This window comes from Lacerta agilis, chromosome 18, assembly GCF_009819535.1.
Source record: "Lacerta agilis isolate rLacAgi1 chromosome 18, rLacAgi1.pri, whole genome shotgun sequence".
Classification (NCBI taxonomy): Eukaryota; Metazoa; Chordata; class Lepidosauria; order Squamata; family Lacertidae; genus Lacerta; species Lacerta agilis.
Window position 1 is genome coordinate 8,469,916 of NC_046329.1, and position 17,778 is coordinate 8,487,693.

The following is a 17,778-nucleotide window of genomic DNA, read 5'->3' on the forward strand; positions in this document are numbered from 1 at the left end:
TGCATTTTGCGAGTCGGGAAATCTGGCCGCCGCGGCCGAACGGGCTGCCCGCCTTTGTCCGAGGGAACGCAGAGAGGAAGGGGGGCAAACAGAAGGCCAACAGGTGAGACACCTGCCCCCTCGCTCCTCAATGCAATGTCTCTTTCGGTTCCAGTTGCAGAAAAAAAAGACCGGCACACAAAAAAATGAAGCTGGGGAGGGGGGAAGTAACGGAGAGGTGTGTACAAGGAAGGAGACTATATTTGGTCTAGAAATTTTGAAAAGCAAAAACCCCGTGGGGTAAGGGGTGGGGAAAACAGGAATCCCGCAACGGGGTTGTATCCCGGCCAGACGAAAACGGCCCGCGGAGCGTCTTGGAAGCACAGAGCCTGCTTGCCTCCCGCCGCAGGCTTTCCAAAACCGGTCTCTTGCCCTCTCTATCTCACTGATCCTTCCGCCGCCCCAGATCTGATGGGGTGTACCGGGGGGTCTGGTTGTGAACCGTAACAGTGGCTTGACCTGGGAAACGGAGGCAGGGGTCTGTCCACCTGGCTGTCTTAGGTGGCCCTGATCCACAAGCTCGTTTGTGGCCGAGACCGCAGTTCAGAGATCCGTTGACTACACACCCTTCCCTCCCCACACAAAACTGAACAAAGTCATCGCCGCTAGTCCTCTCTTCATACTTCGTTCACGCCCTCTCTCTCTCTTTCTTTCAATCCTCCCCCCTCGTTTTTCCCCCCCCAGCGGCTGCTGAAAAGAGCTCCAGTTTTCTTCCTCTTCTGTCCTCACCTAGCAGGGCTAGGAAGTCAGGATAGTCCAGAAAACCGGGATCACCACCACCACGAAGAAAGTCTCCGGGACCCGGAAGCTGTGGCAGGAGTTATTGCTGGTGAATATCGGCTCCGGGGACTCGTAGAGAGAATCGTCTGCGAGGAAAGAAAAGAAGGGGGTATAAGAAGGGAAAGAGGGAGCAAATGATGTACAGCTGATATTGTAAACTCCCAGCAAGTAAGCGGAAATGTACGGGACAAGTTCAAGTGTTGGTTGGAAATGTAAAGAGAAGGAAGGCACTTTTCGACATATGTGGTGGAAGTGTAAAGGCATTCTGGGCAGGGGCGTACCCAGGATCAAAACTGGGGGGGGGGGAGCTATGGTCGTTCAGGTTCAAAAACAAAAACAGCTTCAAAAAACAGAAAAAACTCCCCCCCCCAAACAGAAAGCCCCAAATGGCTGAAAAACTCAGTTTCCCAGGATCCTCAGCCCTCGCAAAGGAACTACTCACCATGCAAGGGAACTCAAGTTTCCCAAGCTCCCTTGCAACGATGAATCCAGGCAAATTCAGAAACCGTTCCTCTCTTGCCAGCACTATGTAGCGTGGATACAAAAAGCAGGCAGACGAGGAAGGATGAGAACCCAGGCTAAGACCATGGTCAGCCCTCAGATTCGCCCCCTGACGCTGCCCGGGTCTCAGCCTGCATCCCCATTTGACCAAGCAGGGTGCAGGCTAGGATCCGGTCTCTGATAGGCACGCCAGCTCTTTGTTGGCATGAGGGAGGGGGGGAAACAGCCGGCGCAAAACACACACACACACACACACACACACACACACAGTGGCCAACTGTGCCTTGGCAAGAGGGCAAGAGCTCAATTGTTATTGAGATTTTGGGAGGGGGAGAAAGACCAGTCGTCGAGCTTTTATTCAGGAGGAGAGCTTTTCTTTCCTTTTAGGCTGCCGATAACCATTTAATTTTTTTTTTTGCTTCTGGGGGGGGGGCAGCAGCCCCCCTGCCCCTCCTTGGTACGCCCATGATTCTGGGAGATGATATATAATGAGTTGAAAAAAAATGTTTAAAATCATCTTTGTTAAAAAAAACAAAACAAAACCAGAAGGCTTTTTGTTAGGAATTGTAGCTGCAAAGATACTGATTGAGCTGAAAAAGACTGTTTATGTCCGCTACGTAACAGCTGCAAGGATGTCGCTTGCCCAGAGTTGGAAAGATGGCAATATACCTACCAGGGTGAACTGGCAGATGAGATTATCGGACTACGCAGAGATGGCAAGATTAACCGGGGAAATCAGAAATCAGGAGGATCAAAACTTCAACAGAGAAAACCATAATGAGGTGGAAGGAAGTCAACAATACATTAAATTGGAAAGGGATTCAACCCAAGACGGAGGGTATAATATACAAAAAACAATATTATTATTATTATTATTATTATTATTATTATTATTATTATTATTATTATTATTATTATTAAGGAGGCACATGAAGAAGGGCCTCAGATCACTGTTTGTGGCGCTCCCTGCCTGATGTGGGAGGAAATTCCATCGTTTAACAATGCGCCATGCAAAGAAGGACTTCCTTTTTTGCTCGGTGCTACTTGCTGGAGAGATTCCCCCAGAAGGAGGGAAATATCCTGTTGCGTTCAGGGCATCCTGCTACCTTTGGCCTCATCCAGCAGCTCTTTGCTGGACGCTGCATTTCTGCAACCATCAGCACCTCGCCGTTTCTCCTCCTCCTGGCCCCAGCCCAGCCGCCAAGGTCGCCAGCTTCCTCTCGTGGGCAGGAGGTGGCGTTGCGGGCGTCACGATCCGAACACGCGCGCAGGGGATGATACACAGCCCCTGCGTGATTGGCCACATTCCCGCTGCTTCTCCCCGAAGGCCGACCAATCAGGTCGGCTGAGGGGAGGGGCCAGCGACCCTTTAACTGGGAGACGGCGGGAATCCTTCCCCCCTCTCCTTCGTGGCCCCCAGCTGCATCGGTTCTCCCGCCCACCCACCCTTTAGGTTAGCTATTGACCTTGCTATGGACTGCGGTTGGTCGCCCCAGTTGGCTGGGGGGGGGCCTGGTAGGACTTTCCCCCATTTGGGCTAGCCAAATCAGGTTTTTCCGCCTTTGTTGTTGTTGTTCAGTCGACCCCGGAGCCGTCCGAAGGCAATCCTTTATAGGGAAGTTGTTGTTTTAATATTTTGCTATGCTTTTATATATGTTGGAAGCTGCCCAGAGCCGCTGGGGCAACACAGACAGACATGTGGGGTATAAATGTTGTTGTTGTTGTTCAGTCGTGTCCGACTCTTCGTGACCCCATGGACCAGAGCACGCCAGGCACGCCTATCCTTCACTGCCTCTCGCAGTTTGGCCAAACTCATGTTAGTCGCTTCGAGAACACTGTCCAACCATCTCATCCTCTGTCGTCCCCTTCTCCTTGCGCCCTCCATCTTTCCCAACATCAGGGTCTTTTCCAGGGAGTCTTCTCTTCTCATGAGGTGGCCAAAGTACTGGAGCCTCAACTTCAGGATCTGTCCTTCCAGTGAGCACTCAGGGCTGATTTCTTTGAGAATGGATAGGTTTGATCTTCTTGCAGTCCATGGGACTCTCAAGAGTCTCCTCCAGCACCATAATTCAAAAGCATCAATTCTCGTAGCAATTCGCCACAACTTTGGTTTGTCGGTTAGGCACTGGATAACATCAATAGAGGTAAAAAGGGGAGGTAGTGCCATCACCTGCCCCTCATTGGAAGGGTATTCCGTTAAAGGTTTCTGGGGGGGGGGTGGCGGCCCTGTCCGAAGCCTAGGGAGGTTAGGGCCTAAGGCACGCCCCAACGGTGATCACAGGGGCAGCTCAACTTGATGAGCATCAGATATAGTGGCTAGGATCCAATGCCTAAGCCAATACCGCTGAACATCCATAACCAATAAAGTCGTGGCCTTTACGCCCATTAATTTGATACCATGTCTCATGTGTCATTATTCAGTGGGAGGGGGGGAGGGAGATTGCCACGCGATGTGCCATGCAAAGAAGGACTTCCTTTTGCTCGGTGCTTTTGGGAGGCAGCGATGCTTCCGAATGCGACTTGCTGGAGAGATTCCCGCAAGAGGGGAAAAATCCTGTTGCGCTCCGGGCATCCGGCTACCTTTGGCCTCATCCAGCAGCTCTTTGCTGGACGCTGCATTTCTGCGACCATGTGCACCTCGCCGTTTCTCCTCCTCCTGGCCCCAGCCCAGCCGCCAAGGTCGCCAGCTTCCTCTCGTGTGCAGAAAGGAAGAGGGTCGGGACCCAGAGGGGAAAGGGCAACGTGCCAACAAGCTCGCAAGCCGCCCTCTGGCTGCCTCTCCAAGGCAAGAGTCCATTTCAAAATAAACGGGAGGCAATTTTATTTTTTTATTTTTTTGCTCAATGGACCCCAGCCAGCCCGCGGAGCTCTGCCAACCTCTTCCAGCGCCAAGGACGCCTCTTGGGGGCTGGTGGCGTGTGTGTAAGGGCCTCGCGTGTTTGGTTTCTTGGCCCTGCCTGCGGTCGAGGGGGGTCAAAGGGCAGCCGCTTCTCGCCCGTCCCATAATCCCGCCTGCAAAAGGCCCCTAATCAGCCGGCGGCGCAGGAGCGCGTCGGCTAAATTACTGCGAAAGCCGTTTCCGAACGCCGTTCCCCCGGCTTGTCTCGTCTTTTAAAGTTTATGACGGGATTAAGGGTGGTTTTTTGCAGGATCATAGCCAGGGGAGGAGGGGAGGGAAGAAAGAGAGGGAAGGAACAACAATATCCGCAGATGCCAATTCCCCTTTGTGTTCTGCATTCAGCTCCGCCGCTGCCCCCCCTTCCCCGTCCAGGATTATTACGAGCAAAATGCTTGCCGTAATCACCGAAGAGGGAAGGATATGCAGGGAGCATAAATAGCTCATTTGGTAGAGCACAGGATGGCAGAATTGTAGAGTTGGAAGAAGGGACCCCCAACGGTCATCTAGTCCAACCCCCTGCAATGCAGGAATCCCAGCCGTGACAGATGGCCATCCAGCCTCTGCTTAGAAACATCCAAGGTATTAAGAGCCTGCCGCCTCCATTCCCCTGTCAAACAGCTCTTACTGTCGGAAAGTTCTTCCTGATGTTTAGTTGGAATTTCCTTTTTGCAACTTGAAGCTCTTGGTTCGAGTCCTGCCCCTCCAGAGCAGGAGAAACCAAGCTTGGTCCATCTTCCCTGTGACAGCCCTTAAGATATCATAAGTTGGCTATCATATCTCCTCACAGTCTCCCCTTTTCCAGGCTAAACACACTCAGCTCTTTCGACCGTTCCTCATGAGGCTTGGTTTCCAGATGCCTTTATAGAATCATAGAATCCTAGAGTTGGAAGAGACCCCAAGGGCCATCCAGTCCAACCCCCTGCCAACACCATCAAAGCATTCCTGACAGATGGCTGTCAAGCCTCTGCTTAAAGACCTCCAAAGAAGGAGACTCCACCACACTCCTTGGCAGCAAATCCCACTGTCCAACAGCTCTTACTGTCAGGAAGTTCTTCCTAACGTTTAGGTGGAGTCTTCTTCCTTGTTGTTTGAATCCATTGCCCCGTGTCCGCTCCTCTGGAGCAGCAGAAAACAACCTTTCTCCCTCCTCTATATGACATCCTTTTATATATTTGAACATGGCTATCCTATCACCCCTTAACCTTCTCTTCTCCAGGCTAAACATACCCAGCTCCCTAAGCCGTTCCTCCTAAGGCATCGTTTCCAGGCCTTGGACCATTTTGGTTGCCCTCCTCTGGACACGTTCCAGCTTGTCAGTATCCTTCTTGAACTGTGGTGCCCAGAACTGGACACGGTATTCCAGCATTCTTGGTCACACTCCTTGGACACCTTCCAGCTTGCTGACATCCTCACCATCCTTCTCAGGAGGGTCTTCTCGGTGGTGGCACCTGCCCTGTGGAATGCCCTCCCATCAGATGTCAAGGACCTGACTTTTAGAAGACGCCGGGACCACATAACACCGGTCCTGAAAGACTTCCATTGGCTCCCAGGACATTTCTGAGCACAATTCAAAGTGTTGGTGCTGACCTTGAAAGCCCTAAATGGCCTCGGTCCAGTATACCCGAAGGAGCGTCTCCGAGGGTCTTCTGGCGGTTCCCTCCCTGCGAGAAGGGAGGTTACAGGGAACCAGGCAGAGGGCCTTCTTGGTGGTGGCGCCCCCCTTCAGATGTCAAGGAAATAAACAACTACCTGACTTTTAGAAGACATCTGATGGTGGAGGGCCATCTCGGTGGTGGCGCCCTCCCTTCAGATGTCAAGGAAATAAACAACTATCTGACTTTTAGAAGACATCTGAAGGCGGAGGGTCTTCTCGGTGGTGGCGCCCTCCCTTCAGATGTCAAGGAAATAAACAACTATCTGACTTTTAGAAGACACCTGAAGGCAGCTCCGTTTAGGGAAGTTTTTAATGTTTGATGTTTTATCCTGTTTTAAATATTCTGTTGGGAGCCGCCCAGAGTGGCTGTGCAAAGCCAGCCAGATGGGCAGGGTAATAATAATAATAATAATAATAATAATAATAATAATAAACAATTACTATTACTAACTTCCAATGGGATGTATTCCTTCGTAAATGGGTTCCAGGCAGCAGCGATACAGTGAGTTCCTAAGCAGATCTACACCAAGGTATGTCCCTAAGAGATCAATGCAGCTTATGCCCAGATTGGTTAGGTCCCATAGGACATTTGGTACCCTATAGCAGTGACCCCATATCCCAGCCTCTCCGAGCCTGGTGCCCTCCGGATTTTTTGGACTTTAGTTCTCATCAGCCCCAGTCAGCGCAGCCGCCAGAAAACCGCTTTGCAAAAATGTGCCAATTAGTGAAATTGCGTGCAATTAGATGTAGATTAGCGGGACGCGGGTGGCGCTGTGGTCTAAACCACTCTTGGGCTTGCCGATCAGAAGGTCGTCGGTTCGAATCCCCGCGATGACGGGGCGAGCTCCCGTTGTTCGGTCCCTGCTCCTGCCAACCTAGCAGTTCGAAAGCACGTCAAAAGTGCAAGTAGATAAATAGGTACCGCTCCGGCGGGAAGGTAAACGGCGTTTCCGTGCGCTGCTCTGGTTCGCCAGAAGCGGCTTAGTCCTGCTGGCTACATGACCCGGAAGCTGGACGCCGGCTCCCTCGGCCAGTAAAGCGAGATGAGCGCCGCAACCCCAGAGTCGTCCGCGACTGGACCTAACGGTCAGGGGTCCCTTTACCTTTAGATGTAGATTAGGATAAATTTGCAGGAAAATGATGGGTTTTTATAGCAGGAAAAAAAATATTCACAAACTGATGTGGCGACTTAAATTTATGGGTGGGGAAAGAAATGAGAAACTGACGTGCCTAACAGCCCATAATCACCCGTTTTTGTTTTGTTTTTAAAGTATTTTTTAAAAGAAGCCATTTATTCTTTCATTAGCAAAGCGTTCTTGTTTTCTTTAAAAGCTGCCTCAAATCACACACACATGAAACAAGGAAAGGAAAAAACAAAAACCCAAACCCCTACAATATCCCTTCAGACTCTGACATTTCTGACTCCTTTCTTTACCTGCTCCCTGGGAAGAGCTGTGGCCAAATACTAATTATACGTTAACAGGAGGAGAAAATTATTAATTTGTGTTTTCTTTTTTCTCCATAACAGCTGTGCCTATTTGATTCGAGGGAAGTGGTGTGGGGTGGGGAGAACCACCCCTGTACGGAGAGCTGGAGGCTGGCTTTTTACGAAAAAGAAAAGAGGGAAGGGGGGGGAAACAAACCCCTAAAATAATTTGCTCTCTTTTTTCTCCCCTCTGCGAAAACAAAAGCAGCCCTGTGGGGTTATGTACCGAGCAGGCATCAATCTAGATTTATTTCATTTCCCCTTTCTTCCAGCCCCAAAGCAGAACCGGAGATAATTTGCCGGAGATCTGAGTGCCGCTCGGGTGCCATTTGCTGGGGCCAAAAGCAACCCGCCCCCCCAGCCTGGCATTTCACCCACCGCCAAGAAAGCCATCGGTTGAAGTGGGTTTAGAAAGAGTGGGATGAAGGTCGGTGGAGATGGAGTCGGGGTCTAATAGGCCTTTCGCTGATTTGATCTCAAGGGGGGAAACGTGCGGAAGGAAAAGTTTGTCCTTCCCGTTTCCCTGGAAAAGGTTTGGATCGCTGCCATTACTATGAACATACAGTGCTACCTTGGTTCTCAAACGCCTTGGTTCCCAAATGCCTTGGTTCTCAAACGCCTTGGTTCCCAAACGCAGGGGCGTCACTAGGGGGGGCGGTAGGTGCGGTACGCCCCGGGTGACAGGGGAGGGGGGGTGACAAGCGGCGGTCCCTCCCGCCACTCCCACACGCTGCCGCTCCCTCCTCCACCCCAGGAGCAGCAGCGCCCGTCCGAGCGAGCACCCCGTCCGTGCAGCGCTGCTGCTCCCGGGGGGACTGGCGGTGCGTGGGGAGTGGCGGGAGGGGCTGCCGCTTGTCGCTCCCATGCGCCGCCACTGCTCGCTACATCGCCCCAGGAGCAGCAGCGCACGGCCCAACGGCGGAGTGCGCCTGCGCGACATTTCGCGCACGTGCACTCCGTCGTCGGACTGCCGCTTCTGCAGCCCCCTTTTGAGCCACAGAGCGAAAAGGCGGCTCGTGGGCCGGAACGGATCGCGTACGTAACCCGGGGTACCACTGTATAAAGAAAATAATAAAATAATAGGCGAAACCCTGCATTTCTTAAGTGCGTCCCCCAACCCCCTCACCCCACCCCCTAAAAAAACATGCGCTCTGAAAAGTGTTTTCTCTCCAAGGGCGAGTTTCATCATGTATTTCGACATGGTTTCTGAGCCACGAAACCTGCCCTGGCTGGGATTCGCAGAGACCCGATGCCTGAATCGCGAATCCCAGACGGGTATGTGTGAGAGAGCACACGTGTTTCTGTGCAGATTTGCACCCTGGGATTCGCCGGATTTGCACACTGGAATCTGCGGAGGATCTTTCCGGTCTCCTCAGACGTCACTTACTTGTCGGCCGCACGTAAACCTTCAGCTTTAAGCAGGGTTTGTCAACCAGGTTCGGTGGCGTCGCCGCTGTAAGAGACAAAAGGGGCGGAGGGGGGGAGAAAGAAAGAACGCCGTCACCAAAAAAAACCCATACGTGTCCTACGTAAAGTTTCAATTTTACACATTTCCAAAATGCCGGAGGGCAGATTTATAGGGTTATCTCTGAAGCCCCGATTCACGAATCCCTGCTCCGTTTCAGAACCCTAATGCCCCAAAATCACTCAATTCAATTTATTTATTGCATTAGCCCTATGGCCATAGCACATAGTAAAAGACCAGGCAGTAGCCTGACACGATTATACAGAGAATGCAACAGTTAAAAGCAATTGGAAGTAAAATCGAACAGGTTAAAACAAATAAAATAAAATAAAAAGTAAAAATAAAAAGCACTAGCAGGCATGACGACAGTCTCCATGTTGGGAATATACATAAGACTAAGGCTAAGGGAAGTTGGCCAAAAAGGTGGTCCTGAGTTTCAGGGCCTGTAAGATGTAGATGGCCACTCCACGTGAAACCAAGGGGTTGGCGTCCACCAGTAGATATTTCATGCGGTCAACATCCCTGGCGATAGTCGGCGGGATTAGAGGGAGAAGCCTGGATCTTATTGAGGCATATAGTGGGCAGTAGAGGAAGAAGTGAATAAAGTCCTCTATCTTTCCATTGTTGCATGGGCAGAGTCGAAGATTCCCTGTAGGAATGCTGTGGGAATAGCATGAAATCGAGCCAGTGTAAAGGCCCTTCTCAGCGTAGGATCCAGCAGATCACTCAGATAGTGGGCTAGAGATCTAACTGCCTTCACACGAGGGAACCACGTGGAGAGTCTGAATGCCCCAAAATGACACCAACGTTCTCGGGGTTTGGCTTCCTTCCTGAATTTTGCACCACGAACGCACACAGTGCAACGGGGGTCGGTTGTTTCGACCCTCCGCTTTTTCCCCATTTTGCTCAAATAACCCGTGTAGGGCTGTCTCCAACTGAGGCCCTACTCAAGAGCCAGCCTCTTGGAATCCACGGACCCAAGTTTGCCATTTCCAGCAGGTTCCCTTTTAGCGGCTCGGCCTGCCTCACCAGGTACAGCCATCCCTGGACAGAGACAGCCTTGCCATTACAATCCACGTGTTGGTAACTTTGAGGTTGGGCTACTGTAATGTACACTTTGTGGGACCGCCCTCGGACCTGGTTCAGACGCCCTGGTTAGGGGAAAAGGCATGAGCCAGACAGCATCTACTACCGAGTTGCGTTCAAGGTCCTTGTATTGACGTTCAAAGCTCTGAATAACTTAGGGGACTCCTGAACCCCGGTATCCCTGATTGGTGGAATTGGCACTTCGGCAGGTGCCATGAGGGTAAAGGTAAAGGACACCTGGACGGTTAAGTCTGGTCAAAGGCGACTGTGGGGTTGCGGTGCTCATCTTTGCTTTCAGGCTGAGGGAGCCGGTGTTTGTCCACTGACAGCTTTCTGGGTCATGTGGCCAGCAGGACTAAACCGCTTCTGGCGCAACAGGACACCGTGACGGAAACCAGAGCGCACGGAAACGCAGTTTACCTTCCCGCCAGAGTGGTACCAATTTATCTACTTGCACTGGCGTGCTTTCGAACTGCTAGGTTGGCAGGAGCTGGGACAGAGCAATGGGAGCTCACTCCATTGCGGGGATTCGAACCGCTGACCTTCTGATCGGCAAGCCCAAGAGGCTCAGTGGTTTAGACCACAGCACCAACCGCATCCACATAATATCCACACTGCATGTACTTTACAAGAACTCAATCGTTTAGTGTGACTGCGAGGAGACTCATTAATTGTCAACGTGTATTGGCGTGATGTAGTGGTTAGAGTGTCAGACTAAGGCCTCGGAGACCGGGGTTCGAATCCCACCCACCCAGGGCCGGATTTAGGTTTGATGTGGCCCTAAGCTACTGAAGGTAATGGGGCCTTTTACATGTCCAGCTGTCCTTTGTCAACAACAAATTGTCGCTGTTTTTTGTGCTGAATTTTATGCTATATGGTAATTTATGGACCTAAAAGGTATCTAAAGCCATTAGCGCATGCAGAATGTAGGCACCCTATATATAGAAAGGAGAAAACCAGGGGTATTTTAGGGAGCAGGCTAGTAGGCAGGGCCCATGACTTACATCATGACAACACAAAACACTGTTGCTGGATGGAGGTTTTATTTTATTTGTTTTTTATCTCATATTGTGGAAATCTACACCCAGTTCCCCTCCCCCTTTAAATTCTCCCTTCTTGGGAGAAAACAATGACAAACCTAGACAGCATCTTATAAAGCAAAGACATCACCTTGCCGACAAAGGTCCGTATAGTTAAAGCTATGGTTTTCCCAGTAGTGATGGATGGAAGTGAGAGCTGGACCATAAAGAAGGCTGATCGCCGAAGAATTGATGCTTTTGAATTGTGGTGCTGGAGGAGACTCTTGAGAGTCCCATGGACTGCAAAAAGATCAAACCTATCCATTCTTAAAGAAATCAGCCCTGAGTGCTCACTAGAAGGACAGATCCTGAAGCTGAGGCTCCAGTACTTTGGCCACCTCATGAGAAGAGAAGACTCCCTAGAAAAGACCCTGGTGTTGGGAAAGATGGAGGGCACAAGGAGAAGGGGACGACAGAGGATGAGATGGTGGGACAGGGTTCTCGAAGCGACCAACATGAGTTTGGCCAAACTGCGAGAGGCAGTGAGGGATAGGCGTGCCTGGCGTGCTCTGGTCCACGGGGTCACGAAGAGTCGGACACGACTGAACAACTGAACAACAAAAACAAAGCTATAGCATGCTTAGCTTATATGTAAATCTGGCACTGCCAATATATCCTTTCCTACTATCCTCAACATTCCCACACATAGGAGTACCGGAACAGCTCGGCTGCTGGGTCAAGGCTGAGTCCAGAGTCCTGTTCTCACAGCGGCCTATCAGATGTGGCCCCCCCCATGGGAAGGACCTCGCGCCGATTGCCGTTTGACCCGCAGATGCTAAGAAGCTTAACAATCTCCAATGTGCTTCCTCTGTTCCTTTAGCCGGGCGATTGGGTGTGTATGTTGTGTGTGTGTGTGGGGGGGGGAACCCCACGGACAAAAGCTGCTGCTTTTAATACCGCATCTTTGATCAAACTGATGTCAAAAGTTGTCCGACCCCCAAGCGGGACGCTTTTCAGTGCCGAACATCCTTGGACATGTTCGGATTTCCCCCAATAAAAACCTGACAAGCCGAATGATACGCTCTGCAGATAAGTCGGGAGAGGCCGGCGAAGGGAGGAGGAAGAGGAGGAGGAGGAGGGCGAGGCTGTGTCGTTTCGAGAGAAAGGGCAAAAAGTTTGCAATTAAAAGCTCAGGGGTGGTGGGTGGGAACTCTCCAAGGCATGAAATTGGCCCAGATTAGGATGGGCAGTTCGGCTGAGGGTGGGGGGAAAGGTGCGTGTGAAAAGCGCTTTTAGGGACGCCGTGATTTGACAAGGTGGATTTTCCGTCTGTCCCTGAAACAGATCAGCCTTGACAGCCCCGACTCGGGAGCCAGGCGGGGGACATCCTGTTAGAAGAAAAGGCCGAGGCTTCCCTTTCTTCGGAAGGGTCACCGAAAATTCGTGTTAACACCACGTTCAGACACCGATTTAAGAGCACTGCTTGTCCGGGGGAACTGTAGATCCAGGCGCCGGCGTTGGCCTCCATTCTTCTGCATCTCCTGCCCTATCCTTAATGCTGCTTCTGAATGGAGATGCATTAAAGAAATGAAGAATCAGATTTTAAAAATTACAGGTGAAACTCGAAAAATTAGAATATCGTGCAAAGGTTCATTTCTTTCGGTAATTCAACTTAAAAATTTGAAACTAATATATGAGATAGACTCATGACATGCAAAGCGAGATACGTCAAGCCTTTATTTGTTATAATCGTGATGATTATGGCGTCCAGCTGATGAGAGCCCCAAATTAACAATTTCAACTTTGGGGTTCTCATCAGCTGTACGCCAAAATCATGACAATTATAACAAATAAAGGCTTGACATATCTCGCTTTGCATGTCATGAGTCTATCTCATATATTAAACTCCAGTAGCTAATGAAAACAATTGCTTACATAAATGGACTTTTCCACGATATTCTATTTTTTCGAGTTTCACCTGTAGTTATATCATGAAGAGCCGCATTAGCAAAACCCACCAGGAACTGACCTCACCTATCTCGAAAGTTTCCTTCTTGGAGTTCGCGACGGGACTCGATAATGCCTAATTTATTTCGTTCCATCCTGCTTTGCTTAATTTCATTGGGTAACGTGTTTGACGTGGTTCTGGGTTTCATTTGCTTCATTTCATAAAACTTATCTAGGATCGTAAAATCGCAGAGTTGGAAGGGACCCAACCCTGCGCGACGCGGGAGTACGCTCCTCCGGATTGTAAAAATACAGACAAACTCCAAAGCGGTTTACGAAAAAGGGTAAAACGACAATTCTCGAGGTTGAAATAACAATAAGCTAAAAATGAAAATAAAAAAAGAGATTAAAACTCACATCGGCTTAACATTTGGGCAGGCTTGTCTAACCAAAAATGTTTTCGCTTCTTAAATGCTGGTCCTTGTTGGTAACAATGAAGATTTGATTTGATCAAATAGAGAGACTTCTCCACCTCTTGCAACCAGAAGGACGAAAACAAGTGAGCTGGAAAATCCCAGGAAGGGGGGGCCTTTGGAAAGGATATATTTTCTGCGAGGCTTGGATAACGTTTGGATTTTTGCAATCTTTTTCTATTTACAGATACACACATTAAGTGCTTGGATGGAGATCTAATGATTGGGGTTTCTCATTTTTTTTTTTAAAGGACAATATTTTCACCAAAGCAAACAACATGTAGGTTTTGTGCTTTCTGGACAATTTCTTCAACTTTCTAAACCGTTTCTTCTGTAGTCACAACCCATATCTTTGTCCAGGAATGAACAAAAGAGTGGTGTGTGGGTTTTCTGAACCAGGAAAATGCAGGAATCACATGCCATTTCCCCACTAAAATCCCGTATGTTTGGAAGGGGGGAAACAGTGTGAGACATTTGATGCAAAAAAGTAGCCAGGAAGCAATAATAATAATAATAAAAATTACGATTCTGTCAGAAACCGCACAGCTGTTTTTTCAACACAAGCAGTATCCACTGGGTCATTATTGGTGGGTTTGTTTGTTTTTAATGGAGCAAAATTTTAAATAAAAAAAAAACGGGTGCGTGTTTTTGATATGCATTAGCTAAAGTCTTATTTGTTTTCATATCTGATATCTGAGCTTTTTGCTACTTTTGGGACTTTATTTTTTTGCAGTGGAGCTGGAGAAAGAGGGAATGCTGTGGGAAATCTACTTGGCATTTTCGTCCCCCCCCCCCAAATCCCCTCAGATGCTGTGTCCATCTGGGGCAGTTTGGGGTGGGGTGGGGTGAGGAATGGCAGGCCCCCATTTTTTAAAAAAAGCTTGCGGACCCACTTTGCGGCCAGAAAAGGATGGGGAGAAATGTTCCCTCCCTCGTGATGAGGAATTCTGAGAAAATAGAAACGGCAGCGGCCAAAATATGGGTGTGAACACCATTTTGCACCCTGTTTTTATTCTCTTTTTTTAAGGGCTGGCTCCCTGGTTTGAGAAGGCCAGGCGCAAATGGCGGGCTCCCTTCCGAGGAATGCTGGGCAGCCATTTTCCCCCCACAATGCCCCGGGGCATGGCAAGGCCAGAGGAATTGTTAGGGGTCCCCCCCCCCCTCTGTTTTGGGACCCCTCGGGGTGCCAGCACCCTGTCCGCTGCCCAAGGTCTCTGAGCGACGTTATTACGAATCCAAAAACTAAAAAAATAAATAAATCAGGATTCGAGGTTTAGCAAAAGGATCTCGATCCGTCCTGCACAGCCGAGCTCCGGCAAAACCCACCAGAAGTTGATACCCTGGCCAGAAAACGCAACCACGAGTAAAAGGAGAGGAGATGCGTCCATTTTATGTCTCGGAGACTCGCATGGGGGTTCCTTGTTTTGTTTGTTTTTTTAAAATTACAAAACACTTGATTGTAAAAGCAAAGGAAGAAATCAAAACAAAAGAGAGAGAGAGAGAGAGAGAGTTTATAGTCGAAGAATTAAAACCAGCGGTAAACTAAAAACACTCAAGCGTCTTGTCCAAACAAAAATGTTTTCAGCACGTGCAAAAAGAGTTCAGCGAAGGTTCCCGGCCAAGGTCAAGTGGCAGGGAGTTCCAAAGTGCACACCGGTTTCTCGCAGGTGCAGAATGGGGATTCATGCGGCAACGCAACAGCGCCCGGTTCAGGGTACTTTTTTTTTAAAAAAAGTTCTTAAGATCTCCGGGAAATTCTGCCCGTGGCGCTAACGCTTCGTTTGCTTGGGTTTTAAAAACCGTTCTAAAAAAATAAATAATTAAATGCGTGTCGGCCCGATCTCCTCAGGGGGATGACGGCGGGGGGGGGGGGGGAGAGTATTCTGAATAAATGAAAATAGCTGCGTCCTTAAAAGATGTCAGGGAAGGAGCTCATTTCTGAACAGAGGGCCGGCTTCTGCGGAGCTGACATTCCACGGCAGTTCTGTTCCCAGGGGATTTCAATATTGTTCCCAGAGGCTTGCTGAGATATTGATGGCAACGATGTCGAGAGCTTCATTTTAATTCCCCTGCCCGCCTCCCTCTCTTCCCGTCGCTTCTCATCTACACACTCCCAACCCCAGGGGGGGGGGCGCTCAGAGGAGCGATATTGTCTCCGGGACAAGAAAACCCGACAATGGCACGCTGATGTCACCTTTTGTAAGGTCGAGAGAAGAGCGCTCCTCAATGGGGAGCCATTGAAGAGTGGAGAAAGCCCTAGTTTGCATAGCCACGCCCCCTCCATCTGCATATCCCGCCATGGGGAGAGAGGGGAGGCACCTGTCTCCCGGAGCGAGGCCCGAGTGCAAAAGGGGGACAAGCGGAGAAACCTTTTTTAAAAAGGGGGAAGGAAAAATGGCAGAGATTCCTGATTTATAGCTGGCTGGCTGGCTGGCTGGCTGGCTGGAACCCTCTCCCAGGATAATCAAAATGGGCTGCATCAATAGGAGTATAGCGTCTAGATCAAGGGAGGTAATAGTACCACTGTATTCCACTCTGGCCAGACCTCACCTGGAATACTGTGTCCAGTTCTGGGCACCACAGCCCAAGAAGGATACTGACAAGCTAGAACGTGTCCAGAGGAGGGCAACCAAAATGGTCCAAGGCCTGGAAACGATGCCTTATGAGGAACGGCTTAGGGAGCTGGGTATGTTTAGCCTGGAGAAGAGAAGGTTAAGGGGGGATAGGATAGCCATGTTCAAATATATAAAAGGATGTCATATTGAGGAGGGAGAAAGGTTGTTTTCTGCTGCTCCAGAGAAGCAGACGCGGGGCAATGGATTCAAACTACAAGAAAGAAGATTCCACCTAAACATTAGGAAGAACTTCCTGACAGTGAGAGCTGTTCGGCAGTGGGATTTGCTGCCAAGGAGTGTGGTGGAGTCTCCTTCTTTGGAGGTCTTTAAGCGGAGGCTTGACAGCCATCTGTCAGGAATGCTTTGATGGTGTTTCCTGCTTGGCAGCGGGTTGGACTGGATGGCCCTTGGGGTCTCTTCCAACTCTAGGATTCTATGATACTCCATGTTGTTGTTGTTCAGCCGTTCAGTCGTGTCCGCCTCTTCGTGACCCCATGGACCAGAGCACGCCAGGCACGCCTATCCTTCACTGCCTCCCGCAGTTTGGCCAAACTCATGTTAGTAGCTTCGAGAACGCTGTCCAACCATCTCATCCTCTGTCGTCCCCTTCTCCTTCTGCCCTCCATCTTTCCGAACATCAGGGTCTTTTCTAGGGAGTCTTCTCTTCTCATGAGGTGGCCAAAGTACTGGAGCCTCAACTTCAGGATCTGTCCTTCCAGTGAGCACTCAGGGCTGATTTATTTGAGAATGGATAGGTTTGATCTTCTTGCATTCCATGGGACTCTCAAGAGTCTCCTCCACCTGGAGAAGGAACTGGCAAGCCGCTCCAGTATCCCTGCCAAGAAAACTCCATGGACAAAGACAACAGGCATATGATACTCCATTGTAGTCCACAAATAAAACCCCCGAACCCGTTCTCCACCAAACCCTTTCTCTCAGACCTGCAGGCAACTTTTCGAACACATTGGGCTGTTTTGGAGGTTGGAAAGCTTGTGTGCGCAAAGGACTTCGCTTCCACGCCCCCAAAAAAAGTTCTTGTTTTTCGTTAGGGTTGCCATATGTCTGGAATTCCCCAGACATATCCGGAATACTGCTGTTGGAAGCAGTGTCCGGACTGAAATCGCTTTTTAAAATAAAAATGTCCGGGAAAATCCGGACGTATGGCAACTCATTTTGGCAGCGTCGCTTTGGGCTCAAAAAACTCCTTTTGCTTTCGCGAATTTGCAAAATTTGGGGCAGAAAAGCTCGACAATTTTAGGGAGGAGAAGGTGCAACAGGATTGGAAGAAATTTAAGGACTATCTAAAAAATCGTGAAAAATTGGATATTTGAGCAGAATTAGCTTGTTGAATTGGCTTTAGCTAGTTGATGTTAGATAAAAATAGTATACAAGAAATATTGTTATGAACGATTTGAATGTTTAGGAATGTTTTAGGATATGTAGTTTAAGTAATGAATTATATTTGATTAATTAATATCTTGAAGACTATTAAGAAGAGTGGTAGATGTTAAAAATAGATACAAAGTTACTAAAGTATATTAATATTGAACGCAGTTGAGGGAACGGGGGAAGTCCCCCCCCTAAAGAAGATAGAAACTAGAATTAAATAATGATAGTTTATTGTTCCTGTGTATGTAGGTATGTATAAGTTTTCTTTTATTTTTTGTCATTTTTGCTTAATGTGTTTATTATGTTTGCTTTGTTGTGTATTTGTGTGTGCATTGTGTTTCTGTTGTTTAATGTGAAAATAATAAAATATTTTTTTTTTTTTAAAAAAGAAAAGCTCGACGATTTTGCAAACAAACAAAAAGCTC

At 49.1% G+C, this 17,778-nt stretch overlaps 1 protein-coding gene across 1 annotated transcript in view; it reads right to left on the bottom strand.

The window, feature by feature from the left end:
- Window positions 1-680: 680 nt before the first annotated feature.
- EFNA2 (ephrin A2) overlaps window positions 681-17,778 on the bottom strand; it is a 132,263-nt gene continuing 115,165 nt past the window's right edge. The window contains exons 3-4 of the mRNA XM_033136802.1: window positions 8,747-8,812; window positions 681-905 (exon numbers count right to left, since the gene is read on the bottom strand). Coding sequence (XP_032992693.1) covers window positions 778-905; window positions 8,747-8,812 — 194 coding nt within the window. The 3' untranslated portion in view covers window positions 681-777. The remainder of the gene's footprint in view (window positions 906-8,746; window positions 8,813-17,778) is intronic.